At 43.7% G+C, this 14,121-nt stretch overlaps 1 protein-coding gene across 1 annotated transcript in view; it reads left to right on the plus strand.

Moving 5' to 3' along the window:
- The window catches only part of LOC106569408 (protein zyg-11 homolog), a 29,862-nt gene extending 26,149 nt beyond the window's left edge, over window positions 1-3,713 (plus strand). Inside the window, exons 11-14 of the mRNA XM_014140747.2 lie at window positions 59-259; window positions 362-414; window positions 2,773-2,870; window positions 3,095-3,713. Coding sequence (XP_013996222.2) covers window positions 59-259; window positions 362-414; window positions 2,773-2,870; window positions 3,095-3,285 — 543 coding nt within the window. The 3' untranslated portion in view covers window positions 3,286-3,713. The remainder of the gene's footprint in view (window positions 1-58; window positions 260-361; window positions 415-2,772; window positions 2,871-3,094) is intronic.
- Window positions 3,714-14,121: the final 10,408 nt, after the last annotated feature.

The following is a 14,121-nucleotide window of genomic DNA, read 5'->3' on the forward strand; positions in this document are numbered from 1 at the left end:
CAGCACTGCTACTCTGAGTCGCTTGATGAGTATGGTTCCTGGTCTCTCTGTGGTCCAGAACAACATAGCAGAGGTGGAGGAGCTGCAGGCAGACATGATGCAGGAGGACATGTTGGAGCATGTAGTGACCCTGCTCCAGGGGCCCCAGGTGGAGGTGGGGGTCAGCTACTTTGCTGGGGGCATCCTGGCCCACCTCACCTCCAGACAGGATGCATGGACCCTAGACCAGGGGCTCCGACAAACCATACTGGAACAGCTGGTACAGTGTGTGTGTGTGTGTGTGTGTGTGTGTGTGTGTGTGCATATCTGTGTTCTCTTAAGTGTTTTCTTTACTCCAATTACCTGTCTTTACTTTCTACAGCATGCTGCCATACTGACCTGGGCCCTCCCTGAGCGTGAGATGGTGTCCTACAGGTAAGACTGACTGCCTGTCTGTCTGTCTGAGCTACTCAGAGAAGCCATATATATCATATATCTGATCAGCGTCTTCATCTCTCTCTGGTCCCCTCTCTCTTTCTCTCTCTGTTCCCCTCTCTCTCTCTCTCTCTCTCTTCCTTTCTCTCTCTCTCTCTGTTCCTCTCTCTCTCTCTCTGTTCCTCTCTCTCTCTCTCTGTTCCTCTCTCTCAATTCAATTTGCTTTATTGGCATGACGTAACAATGTACATATTGCCAAAGCTTACCTTGGATATTTACAATATTAAGATAATAAGAATCAAAATTGTCAATGGGACAACAGTAACAACAGTAACCAAGGGTCAAAATAACCATACATTGAACAATAACAATAAGCATACAGTAGAGGACATGTGCAGGTTGATTGGTCTGTCAGACACTGTCCCTCATCTTATGGCAGGCAGCAATGTAGTGCGCTGCCAACCCACAGCTCTCTGTGTCCTCCCCCAACAGGACGGGTAGCCTATCCTCATCAGAGAGGTATTTGAAACCCTGAATAAGGGTTTCAAATGTGAGGAAATTACACTCTCTAATTGTTTTATATTTTTTACATTTTGTCAGGAAATGCAGCTCTGTCTCAGGTTCTGCTGTGGTGCAGTGGTTGCACAGCCTTTCCTCTACAGGGAGCCAGGTTTTCCTGTGTCTACCCTTCTCAATGGCAAGGTTGTGCTCACTGAGCCTGTACTTTGTCAAGGTTTTTCTACGGTTTTGATCAGTAACCATGGTCAAATAGTTAGCCACGGTGTACTGTCGATTTAGGGCCAGATAGCACTGCATTTTGCTTTGTGCTTGTGTTTCCCAATAAGCAATGTAGTTTTGTTTTGACTGTGTTGTAATTTGGTTTATTCTGATTGATTGGATGTTCTGGTCCTGAGGTTTCAGTGTGTTAGTAGAACAGGTTTGTGAACTCAGCCCCAGTACCAGCTGGATGAGGGGACTCTTTTCTTTGCTCGGCTCTTGGCATTGCAAGGCTTAGTAATGATATGAGAGAAGGTCACTGTATTTTAGATTTCCAAAACTTATTTGCTATTTTTTGAGTTTTTATTATTAGTGGATATTGGCCTAATTCTGCCCTGCATGCATTGTTTGTAGTTTTCCTCTGGACATGTAGGAGAATCTTACAGAACTCTGCATGCAGGGTTTCAATGGGGTGTTTGTCCCATTTGGTGAAATCTTGTTTTGCAAGTGGACCCCACACCTCGCTGCCATAAAGTGCAATTGGTTCAATGACACATTCAATTAGTTTTAGCCAAATTTTAATAGGAATTTCAATTTGAATTTGTTTTTTAATGGCGTAGAATGCCCTGCATGCTTTCTCTCTCAGTTCATTCACTGCCTCATTAAGGTGTCCAGTTGAGCTGATTTTTAAACCTAAGTAATTGTATTGTGTGCAGTACTCTATATATTGTGTACCAATTGAGAACTTTGGTCTAATTCCCTGAGATCTGGATCTTCTCTGGAAAATCATTATTTTCATCTTTTTGGGGTTTACTGCCAGGGCCCAGGTCTGGCAGTACTGCTCTAGCAGGTCCAGGCTCTGCTGTAGGCCATGTGCTGTGGGTGACAGCAGGCATAGGTCCTCTGCGAAGAGTAGGCATTTAACCTCTGAATTGTGGAGACTAACACCAGGGGCTGAGGATTTTTTTTTTTTTAATGTAAATATTGAAGAGTACAGGGCTCAGATTGCAACCCTGGCGAAGGCCCCACCCCGGTTAAAGAATTCTGTTATTTTCTTGCCAATTTTAATGCTGCACGTATTGCCAGTATACATTGATTTAATTATGTCATATGTTTTACCCCCTACACCACTTTCAATGACTTTGTAGAACAGTCCTGTAATGCCAAATATAATCAAATACTTTTTGAAGTCGATAAAGCAAGCGTATATTTTGGTATTATTTTGGTGGACATGTTTATCAGGGTGTGTAGGGTGTAAATATGATCAGTCGTGCGATGTTTTGGTATAAATCCAATTTGGCTTTTACTCTTTCTCTCTCTGTTCCTCTCTCTCTTCCTCTCCCTCTCTCTGTTCCTCTCTCTCTGTTCCTCTCTCTCTCGCTCTCTCTCTCTCTCTCTCTCTCTCTCTGTTAATCTCTCTCTCTCTCTCTGTTCCTCTCTCTGTTCCTCTCTCTGTTCCTTTCTCTCTCTGTTCCTCTCTCTCTCTGTTCCTCTCTCTCTCTGTTCCTCTCTCTCTCTGTTCCTCTCTCTCTCTCTCTTTCTGTTAATCCCTCTGTTAATCTCTCTCTCTCACTGTTCATCTCTCTCTGTTCATCTCTCTTTCTCTTCCTTCCTCCTTACTTATTTCCCTTCCTCCCTCAGGTCGTTCCGGCCATTCTTCTCCCTGCTTCAGACCTCTCAGCCTGCTGGAGTGCAGCTATGGGCTGTCTGGGCTATGCGTCTCGTCTGCACTCAGAATGGTGAGGGTGTGTGTGTGTGTGTCATTTACAGTACATGGTATCATTTGGGGAACTATTTCAATAACTTGAAGATAGCTGTAAGATACTGGGCTGTAGGCACATGCATAGTCCTTTGATCACATAGAATGTTTGTGGCCTGAGGAGGTGTTCTCTCACTAGTTGGTCTATATTATTGAGGTGCTTTAAATGCATTGTATATAATGTGTGATTATATTTCATTCCAGGTGTGCAGTACTGCCATATGCTCCAGGTGGAGGGGGCAGTGGAACTCCTGAAGACCTTGTCCTTTGACCTTGACACCCACAGCAACGTCAGAGGGATGGCAGAGAGCATCCTGGGTATGGTGGAGCGCCACCAGACCACCAGCAATCCCCTGAGAACACAGACAGAAAAGGGACATCATGGGAGGTCATGATGGATCTGTGACCCTTGACCCCTTAGTCACAGGTGGGAGGAGGATTTTAATTTTTTTTCTTAATTGGGTATTAGGAAAGGGTGTGTTTAAATATAAATTGGATATCTGGCATCTCTCTTTCTGTGTACAGTCTACTATATGTATTTTATAGTAGTTGCATTGGTGGGAATTAGGTAAATAAATATATATTAATATATTTGTTTAAATGCTCAGAAAGACACTTTTTGGCATCAGACTCCTCAATACCTAGCTGTAGAAACATTCTAAAAAATCACTGGAGTTGTTCTAGAAGTAAGTGACCTGGATAACTGCATAGTTGCTGCTTTTAAAAAGAATAGCAGAGCTATTTTTAGTTGAGATAATTAAAACAACTTTCAAAGAGACTAGAATAATCAGCTCTCCTAATTAAACAGGAATGTAACAACAAACCGTTGTACTGTGTGTTTGGAGTTTAAAATCCAGTCTCTGTCACCAGAGGGCTCTGAGGTGCTGCGTTGCTGAGTCTATACCGATGATGTATATAAACCCTGGATTGCTGATACAACATTTGTGTAACAAATCACATAATGAGGTGCATGGACTCATTCTGTGTGCAATAATAGTGTTTAACATGATTTTTGAATGACTACATCATCTCTGTGCCCCACACATACAAATATCTGTAAGGTCCCTCAGTCGAGGAGTGAATTTTAAACACAGATTCAACCACAAAGACCAAGGAGGTTTTCAACCACAAAAATCAGGGAGGTTTTCAACCACAAAAATCAGGGAGGTTTTCAACCACAAAGACCAGGGAGGTTTTCAACCACAAAGACCAGGGAGGTTTTCAACCACAAAGACCAGGGAGGTTTTCAACCACAAAGACCAGGGATGTTTTCAACCACAAAGACCAGGGATGTTTTCAACCACAAAGACCAGGGAGGTTTTCAACCACAAAGACCAGGGAGGTTTTCAACCACAAAGACCAGGGAGGTTTTCAACCACAAAGACCAGGGAGGTTTTCCAATGCCTCTCAAAGAAGGGCACCTATTGGTAAAAATTAAAAAAGCAGACATTGAATCTACCTTTGAGCATGGTGAAGTTATTAATTACACTTTGGATGGTGTATCAATACACCCAGTCATCACAAAGATACAGGCGTTCCTTCCTAACTCAGTTACCGGAGAGGAAGGAAACCGCTTAGGGATTTCACCATGAGGCCAATGGTGACTTTAAAACAGTTAGAGTTTAATGGCTGTGATAGGAGAAAACTGAGGATGGATCAACCACATTGTAGTTACTCCACAATATCAACCTAAATGACAGAGTGAAAAGAAGGAAGCTTGTACAGAATAAATATATTCCAAAACATGCATCCTATTTGCAATAAGGCAGTAAAGTAAAACTGAAAAAAATGTTGCAAAGAAATTAACTTTATGTCCTGAATACAAAGCATTATGTTTGGGCCAAACACAACACATCACTGAATACCATTATTTAGATTTTCAAGCATGGTGGTGGCTGCATCATGTTATGGGTATGCTTGTCATTAGCAAGGACTTTGGAGTTTTTTTAGGATGAAAATAAATGGAATAGAGCTAAGCACAGGCAAAATCAGAGAGGAAAACCTGGTTCAGTTTGCTCTCCAACAGACACTTGGAGACAAATTCACCTTTCAGCATGACAATAACCTAAATCACAAGGCAAAATATACACAGGAGTTTCTTACCAAGACAACATTGAATGTTCCTGTGTGGCCTAGTTAAAGGGGAGGAGTGCCAAGATGGAGGCATGGTGGCTTTAACACAGTGCCCCTATCAGTCATCTAGTGTATATATAAATCATTGGTCTATACCGGTCTCCACTCTCCTGTCAGAGGATGTGGCTGCCTCTGCACTCTATTCGCAGTCGGTGTTCCAATTCATCCCAAAGGTGTTCGATGGGGTTGAGGTCAGGGCTCTGTGCATTTCAATCAAGTTCTTCTACACCGATCTCGACAAGCCATTTCTGTAAGGACCTTGTCATGCTGAAACAGGAAAGGGCCTTCCCCAAACAAAGTTGGGAGCAAAGAATCGTCTAGAATGCTGTAGCCTTAATATTTCCCTTCACTGAAACTAAGGGGCCTAGTCCGAACCATGAAAAAGCCCCGGGCCATTATTCCTCCTCCACCAAACTTTACAGTTGGCAGTATGCATTGGGGTAGGTAGCGTTCTTCTGGCATCCGCCAAACCCAGATTCGTCCTTCGAACTGCCAGAAGCTTGAATCATCACTCCAAAGAACACGTTTCCACTGCTCCAGAGTTCAATGGCAGCGAGCTTTACATCACTCCAGCCGACACGTGGCATTGCACATGGTGGTCTTAGTTTTGTGTGTGGCTGCTCAGCCATGGAATCCCATTTCAAGAAGCTCCCGACAAACAGTTCTTGTGCTGACGTTAATTCCGGAGGCAGTTTGGAACTCGGTAGTGAGTGTTACAACCTAGGACAGACAATTTTTACAGCACTCGGCGGTCCCGTTCTTTGAGCTTGTGTGGCCTACCACTTAGCGGCTGAGCCGCTGTTGCTCCAAGACGTTTCCACTTCAAAATAACAGCACTTACAGTTGCCCGGGGCAGCACTAGCAGGTCAGACATTTCACGAACTCACTTGTTGGAAAGGTGGCATCCTATGACGATGCCACGTTTAAAGTCACTGAGCTCTTCAGTAAGGCCATTCTACTGCCAATGTTTGTCTATGGAGATTGTGTGGCTGTGAGCTCGATGTTATACACCTGACAGCAATGTGTGGCTGAAATAGCGAAATCCACTAATTTGAAGGCGTGTCCACAAACATTTGTATATATAGTGTACCTTGAAATATGACCCTCTGGAGTGGTGTACTATAGTGAACTTGCCAGAGGTCATTGGAACTCTGGGGGACAGTCTTGGGGGGGTCAAAGGTCACGTCCCCCTGGAGTGTGACATTACAGAGAAGTTCAAGTCGCGAGAAGGTTGTGAAAAAAAAGTTAATACAGACTTAGAGTAACACAGAACTTGTTGTGGATTTGGTTATTGTGATTTGATCCCTTTTCCCCTAATAATACTATCTTGCCACAAGGCTAATCTGAAAACAAGACTCCCTAAATTTTATCAGCATATCGAATGCGCTACCCGGGCAGAAAAAATTCTGGACCATTGTTACTCTGACTTCCGTGACGCATACAAAGCCCTGCCCCGCCCTCCTTTCGGGAAAAAGTGACCACGACTCCATTTTGTTGCTCCCATCCTGTAGACAGAAACTAAAACAGGAAACGCCCGTGCTCAGGTCTGTTCAACGCTGGTCCGACCAATCTGATTCTAAGCTTCAAGATTGCATTGATCACGTGGACTGGGATATGTTGCGCATAGCATCGGACAATAACATTGATGAATACGCTGATTCGGTGAGCGAGTTTATTAGCAAGTCCATCAGTGATGTTGTAACCACAGCAACTATTAAAACCTTCCCCAACCAGAAACCGTGGATTGATGGCAGCATTCGTGCAAAACTGAAAGGACGAACCACTGCTTTTAACCTCTCTAGGGAAGGTGGGACGAAATCGTCCCACCTACGTAACAGCCAGTGGAATCCTGAATGCTATTCAAATACCTTAGAAATGCTATTACTTCAATTTCTCAAACATATTACTATTTTACACCATTTTAAAGACAAGACTCTCGTTAATCTAACCACACTGTCCGATTTCAAAAAGGCTTTACAACGAAAGCAAAACATTAGATTATGTCAGCAGAGTACCCAGCCAGAAATAATCAGACACCCATTTTTCAAGCTAGCATATAATGTCACATAAACCCAGAAGACAGCTAAATGCAGCACTAACCTTTGATGATCTTCATCAGATGACAACCCTAGGACATTATGTTATACAATACATGCATGTTTTGTTCAATCAAGTTCATATTTATATCGAAAACCAGCTTTTTACATTAGCATGTGACGTTCAGAACTAGCATACCCCCCGCAAACTTCCGGTGAATTTACTAAATTACTCACGATAAACGTTCACAAAAAACATAACAATTATTTTAAGAATTATAGATACAGAACTCCTCTATGCACTCGCTATGTCCGATTTTAAAATAGCTTTTCGGTGAAAGCACATTTTACAATATTCTAAGTAGATAGCCCGGCATCACAGGGCTAGCTATTTAGACACCCACCAAGTTTAGCCCTCACCAGTCAGATTTACTATAAGAAAAATGTTATTACCTTTGCTGTTCTTCGTCAGAATGCACTCCCAGGACTTCTACTTCAATAACAAATGTTGGTTTGGTTCAAAATAATCCATAGTTATGTTCAAATATCCTCTGTTTTGTTCGTGCGTTCAAGACACTATCCGAAGTGTAAAGAAGGGTGACGTGCCTGACGCGTTTCGTGACCAAACAATTCTAAATATTCCATTACCGTACTTCGAAGCATGTCAACCGCTGTTTAAAATCAATTTTTATGCCATTTTTCTCGTAAAAAAGCGATAATATTCCAACCGGGAAACCGTGTTTTAGTATAAAGAGAGAGAAAATAAAAACATGGGGTCGCCTCATACACGCGCCTCAGTCTCATTGTCCTCTGATAGACCACTTACCAAAGGCGCTAATGTTTTTCAGCCAGGGGCTGCAAAGACGTCATTCAGCTTTTTCCCGGGTTCTGAGAGCCTATGGGAGCCGTAGGAAGTGTCACGTTACAGCAAAGATCCTAAGTTTTCAATAAAAAGAGTCAAGAAGCCCAAGGAATGGTCAGAGAGGGCACTTCCTGTACAGAATCTTCTCAGGTTTTTGCCTGCCATATGAGTTCTGTTATACTCACAGACACCATTCAAACAGTTTTAGAAACTTTAGGGTGTTGTCTATCCAAAGCCAATAATTATATGCATATTCTAGTTTCTGGGCAGTAGTAATAACCAGATTAAATCGGGTACGTTTTTTATCCGGCCGTGTAAATACTGCCCCCCTAGCCCTAACAGGTTAATCAGGACAAGGCGACCGGAAACATGACCGAATACTAACAGTGTAGCTATTCCCTCCGCAAGGGAATCAACAAGCTAAGCGTCAGTATAGAGACAAAGTAGAGCCGCAATTCAACGGCTCAGACACAAGAGGTATGTGGCAGTGTCTACAGTCAATCACAGACTACAAAAAGAAAACCAGCCCCGTCGCAGACCACGATGTCCTGCTCCCAGACAAACTCAACAACTTCTTTGCTCGCTTTGAGGACAATACAGTGCCAACGACACGGCCCGCTACCAAAACCTGCGGGCTCTCCTTGACCGCAGCCAACATGAGTAAAGCGTTTAAACGTGTTAACCCTCGAAAGGCTGCCGGCCCAGACGGCATCCCTAGCCGCGTCCTCAGAGCATGTGCAGACCAGCTGGCTGGTGTGTTTACGGACATATTGAATCAAGCCTTATCCCAGTCTGCTGTTCCCATACCCTGGGTCTCGACCCCGCTCTGTGCAACTGGGTCCTGGACTTCCTGACGGGCCGCCGCCAGGTGGTGAGGGTAGGAAACAACATCTTCACCCCGCTGATCCTCAACACTGGGGCCCCACAAGGGTGCGTTCTCAGCCCTCTCCTGTGCTCCCTGTTCACCCATGACAGCGTGGCCATGCACGCCTCCAACTCAATCATCAAGTTTGCAGACGACACTACAGTAGTAGGCTTGATTACCAACAACGACGAGATGGCCTACAGGGAGGAGGTGAGGGCCCTCGGAGTGTGGTGTCAGGAAAATAACCTCACACTCAACGAAGAAATTTGGCTTGTCACCAAAAACACTCACAAACTTTTACAGATGCACAATCGAGAGCATCCTGTCGGGCTGTATCACCGCCTGGTAAGGCAACTGTACACAACCGTAAGGCTCTCCAGAGGGTAGTGAGGTATGCACAACGCATCACCAGGGGCAAACTACCTGCCCTCCAGGACACCTACACCACCCGATGTCACAGGAAGGCCAAAAAGATCATCAAAGACAACAACCACCCGAGCCACTGCCTGTTCACCCTGCTATCATCCAGAAGGCGAGGTCAGTACAGGTGCATCAAAGCTGGGACCGAGAGACTGAAAAACAGCTTCTATCTCAAGGCCATCAGACTGTTAAACAGCCATCACTAACATTGAGTGGCTGCTGCCAACACACTGACTTATCTCTAGCCACTTTAATAATAAAAAATTGGATGTAATAAATGTATCACTAGTCACTTTAAACTATGCCACTTTATATAATGTTTACATACCCTACACTAATCATCTCATATGTATATACCGTACTCTATACCATCTACTGTATCTTGCCTATGCCTTTCGGCCATCGCTCATCCATATATCTTTTTATGTACATATTCTTATTCATTCCTTTACACTTGTGTGTATAAGGTAGTTGTTGTGAAATTGTTAGATTACTTGTTAGATATTACTACATGGTCGGAACTAGAAGCACAAGCATTTCGCTACACTCGCCTTAACATCTGCTAACCATGTGTATGTGACAAATAAAATTTGATTTGAGTATATTATTAATTGTTCTGAGTGAGAAAGTCCTGTTGGACTGCTATTTGTTATACAGATGCATGAGAAGTTTAGATATGTAACTAGTACAGTATGCCCACTGATAGCTGTTAGCCTGTACATTATGCCCACTGATAGCTGTTAGCCTGTACATTATGCCCACTGATAGCTGTTAGCCTGTACATTATGCCCACTGATAGCTGTTAGCCTGTACATTATGCCCACTGATAGCTGTTAGCCTGTACATTATGCCCACTGATAGGTGTTAGCCTGTACATTATGCCCACTGATAGCTGTTAGCCTGTACATTATGCCCACTGATAGCTGATAGCCTGTACATTATGCCCACTGATAGCTGTTAGCCTGTACATTATGCCCACTGATAGCTGTTAGCCTGTACATTATGCCCACTGATAGCTAATAGCCTGTTGTGATCAATATTAAAGTGATACCTGAGACAGATGGATAGAGAGAGAGATGGAGGGAGAGAGAGACTCATAAAAAGAAAGGCAGAGGGAAAACGACAGTTGAAAAAGCAGGGTCCATGGCCCCCAGTCAGAAATATCACAAAAAGCGAGAGGAATAAAGAGAGTGAGAGTGATAAAGGAGAGAGACTGATTGGAGATAAGGAAGTGGAACAGACAGAACAGACAAAGTGAGGAAAAAAGACTCCGCAAATATGTTTTAGGCTCTCGCCCGCACACACAAATACCACAGAGGAAATTGCAGATTTCTGTCTGTTCCAGACTGAAATATAATTGTACTTCTCACTCCTCTGTGAGAGCTTAGCGTGAGTAAGCATCTCGTTATCTCCCTCTCCCAGCCAACCCCATTGGATTAACATCATTCTGGACCAGTCTGGACACCCAGAATACTCTATCCAATATTTCAGAATACTCTACATTGAAAGACAGAGAGGGATATATCTGTGTGTGTGTGTGTGTGTATGTGTGTGTTTACACCATTAGGTCAACAACACGTGTAACTTATTTTAGTGTTAATCAAACAGCCAGTGTCCCTCTACAGAAGACTGTCAGAGAGACCAATCCAGTGGGAATTACAGAGAGGACAGTCAGAGAGACAGATACAGTGGGAGTTAGAGGACAGTTATAGACAGATACCGTGGAAGTTAAAGGACAGAGGACAGTCAGACATGGATACCGTGGGAGTTAGAATGACTGTATATATGGATGGACAAAGCCATCGATCACGGGACACCATTCATTTCTATGTGAAGATTCAATAACGCATTGAAGCCATGAAGTCGGTTAAGATGGTGTCTCATGGAGACATAACATGTACAGTTTAAGCTACTCCAGGATGATGTTGCAGGCTAGCTCAGTGCTGCCCGCTCTCATTGAGTAACTCAAGTTGAAGGCCGAACGGGGTAATTATCCTCATAACTTCTTCTGTGTGTGATTTTATAATAATCGGTTCAAGGACATACATCTGGTGTATTAGAAGCAATTATTAGTACTATTATTGTCTTCAAATTTGTATTTATTTACACAAAGATTGCCATTTTTTTCATTCATTATCATGGGGATCCTGTTTTCTGCTAACAATGCCTGCAGTACCGTGGTCAGCCTTGAACTTCCGTTGCTTCAATGAGAGTGGGCAGTTGTTCACAAGACAAAGCAGGAAACCTCCACAGGCTGTTCTGTGATGCACAAAAGGACACCACATCTCCGATCCAATGACTTTTATTGCTGTGGAAGGGTACAGAGTTGGCAGGCCCCCTGAGCCTGTTGAGCAGTTATACCACAGAGGAACCAACTGGGTCTGTCCTGCCCTACTACATCAATCAGTCATACTGTAAATCAGTCGTTCATTTGATTAATCAACCTGTGCTTTTTCAGATTCCCATGGTTTTGTGCTGTCAGAATAAGTCAGACAGACACAACCACATCAGAAAGGTACAAAACAGGTACAGAACACTCATTATATACCGTTGTATATGTTTACAATTGTAAGCGTAAGAGATGTTCACTTAATATAAGTTACAGTAGTTGTCTTCTGTCCCGACCCCAGCTTACGGTAAATCTATAGTGTTAATTTTGATTCTATCCAAGGAATTGTTATGAAGAAATAATGAAAAAGTCGGCACCCAGTTCTTAGTTGGGGTGGGTGTGTGCGGGTGGGTGGGTGTGCAGGTGTGTTTGTGTGTATTGGAGGGGGGGACATATGTATAGGCAAGGCAGTGAATCTAACTCTTGGCCCTTGCTGGCTCCATATAAGAACACAAACACATGGGTGCATGATGTCATTCCGCCTGCCACACCGCCGTAACCCACGTGACTAGCTAGCTCAGAGAGACAGCTGTGACTGTGTCTAACTCTAACAGCCTGCTCCTTCCTGGATCACATGCTGCTCAACCTCTCACCCACCCAATCAATGAAGCCACAAACAAGACCCGTGTTTTATGTGAGCGCAATATTCAGTAATCAACATAAATGGACCTCTAAGCTATCTTGGAAGATTCACAGTACCCCGTCCAGTGAATGACGAAGATGGTGTGTAGCTGGATTGGGGTCAGAGTGTGTGCGTTTGTGTTGGAGGGAAACTGGTTGAAAAGGGAGAGGGTCGTTCTGTGGTTTATTAAAACAGGGGCAGACGTGGTTATTCCTTGACATTCCTGCAGGGTTGTCGTGGCGATATAAGTTAGAGTTATAGCAGGTATTCTGTTGCAGCACCCTGGCCCTACCCTTCCCCTCTCCAAGTGCACCTCGTGCCTACCCTACTATTGCCTAAACAGAGAGTTTACCAGAACGTGATGTCCTCATACTGTAGCATATCTGGGTTATTACGCCTGGTATGTGGTTAAAAAGTGAATAAACAGACCTTGGACTAAACATGCATAGTGAATGCATGATTATATGTGTACTGTAGGGACCATGCAGGTATGGTACTGTAGCCACATACTATGGCTGTTGTATGACATGCAAGTATGATAGCAACCAGAAACCTGTGTTTGAAAATGTGCATTGAGGCATCCAAGCAAGCCTACATGTTGGGGCGGCAGGTAGCCTAGTGGTTAGAGCGTTGGTTACTGGATCGAATCCCCGAGCTGACAAGTTAAAAATCTGTCCTTCTGCCCATGAACAAGGCAGTTAACCCACTGTTCCCCGGTAGGCCGTCATTGTAAATAAGGTTTTGTTCTTAACTGACTTGCCTAGTTAAATAAAGGCAAAAGTTTTTTTTTAAATGTCCATGAGCACCCTCCAACCTCCTAGATAGACTAACAATATGTTAATGTCTGTTGGCATACAGTGGGTGATCATTTAAATGAAATGCATAAAGCTAGGGAGATAAAGTTTCTCACCCCCCCTCAAAAGAAACACACATTCCTGAGTCTCCTATTTGAGGGTTACAGTACTATGTTCATAGCACCAACATATCTCCTTGTTCAGACTCGCCTGGTGTTGACTAGAGAGAGACATAAACAGTGTCACTATAAAGGTCAGATAACTGTAGTAACATCTCTGCTTTGATCAGGAAACCAGCCCAACAGCCAACACTACCTCTAGTATTCCTAGAGAACATGCTCCCAGTCGCTTAGATGTATCAGAACAGAACTTCTGAATCCTGTCTATACATTAATGAAGTGCATTCATCTTGGGGGGGCACCTTGGACCCAAGTTTATCTCTCTAACACCCATGTGCGCCACATCCTAGTGTGTGTGTGTGTGTGTGTGTGTGTGTGTGTGTGTGTGTGTGTGTGTGTGTGTTTACTCCCTTTCTCCTTCCCTCCTTCCTTCTCACACAACCTCTCCAGCTGATCAATCCATTGTGTGTAATGGATATGTCCTCTTACAGCCCCTCAGAGCCACTGTAATCCAGCCACAAGCCTCTCCTTAGAGCAGCTGCTGTTGTTGGGATGAATGGAGAGACTCACCTCTACTAAGTTTATAACATTCGAGTCAGGATTAACGTCATAGTGCAGCCAGAGGACCAACAGGACAGGACAGTGAGAAAGTGTTGATCCACCTGATCTGAATAGCATTTAGCTTTAAAAGAAGCCAGTGCTAACGTCGTGGGATATAGAATGATGGATGGTCAGTACTATTCTAAGGGGGTTGGGTCAGATGAAAGCAACTGTCCCATAGTAGGACTAGTACTGTGCTTCATAATAATCATTACGCTTCACAGTAGAAGTGTTTTGTGTTATTGCTGTAGAATTGTTCTATAATTCAGTAGGTACTGTAAGATTTTTGGTGCAGTCAGTGCATGAAGAGACAGGTGGAGTGGACGGGACTCTGCATCCTACTAAACACGGACAGCAGGAAGGCTGGAAATCAATTATCATGTCCTGTAGT

Source organism: Salmo salar, chromosome ssa14 (assembly GCF_905237065.1).
Source record: "Salmo salar chromosome ssa14, Ssal_v3.1, whole genome shotgun sequence".
NCBI classification, from domain to species: domain Eukaryota; kingdom Metazoa; phylum Chordata; class Actinopteri; order Salmoniformes; family Salmonidae; genus Salmo; species Salmo salar.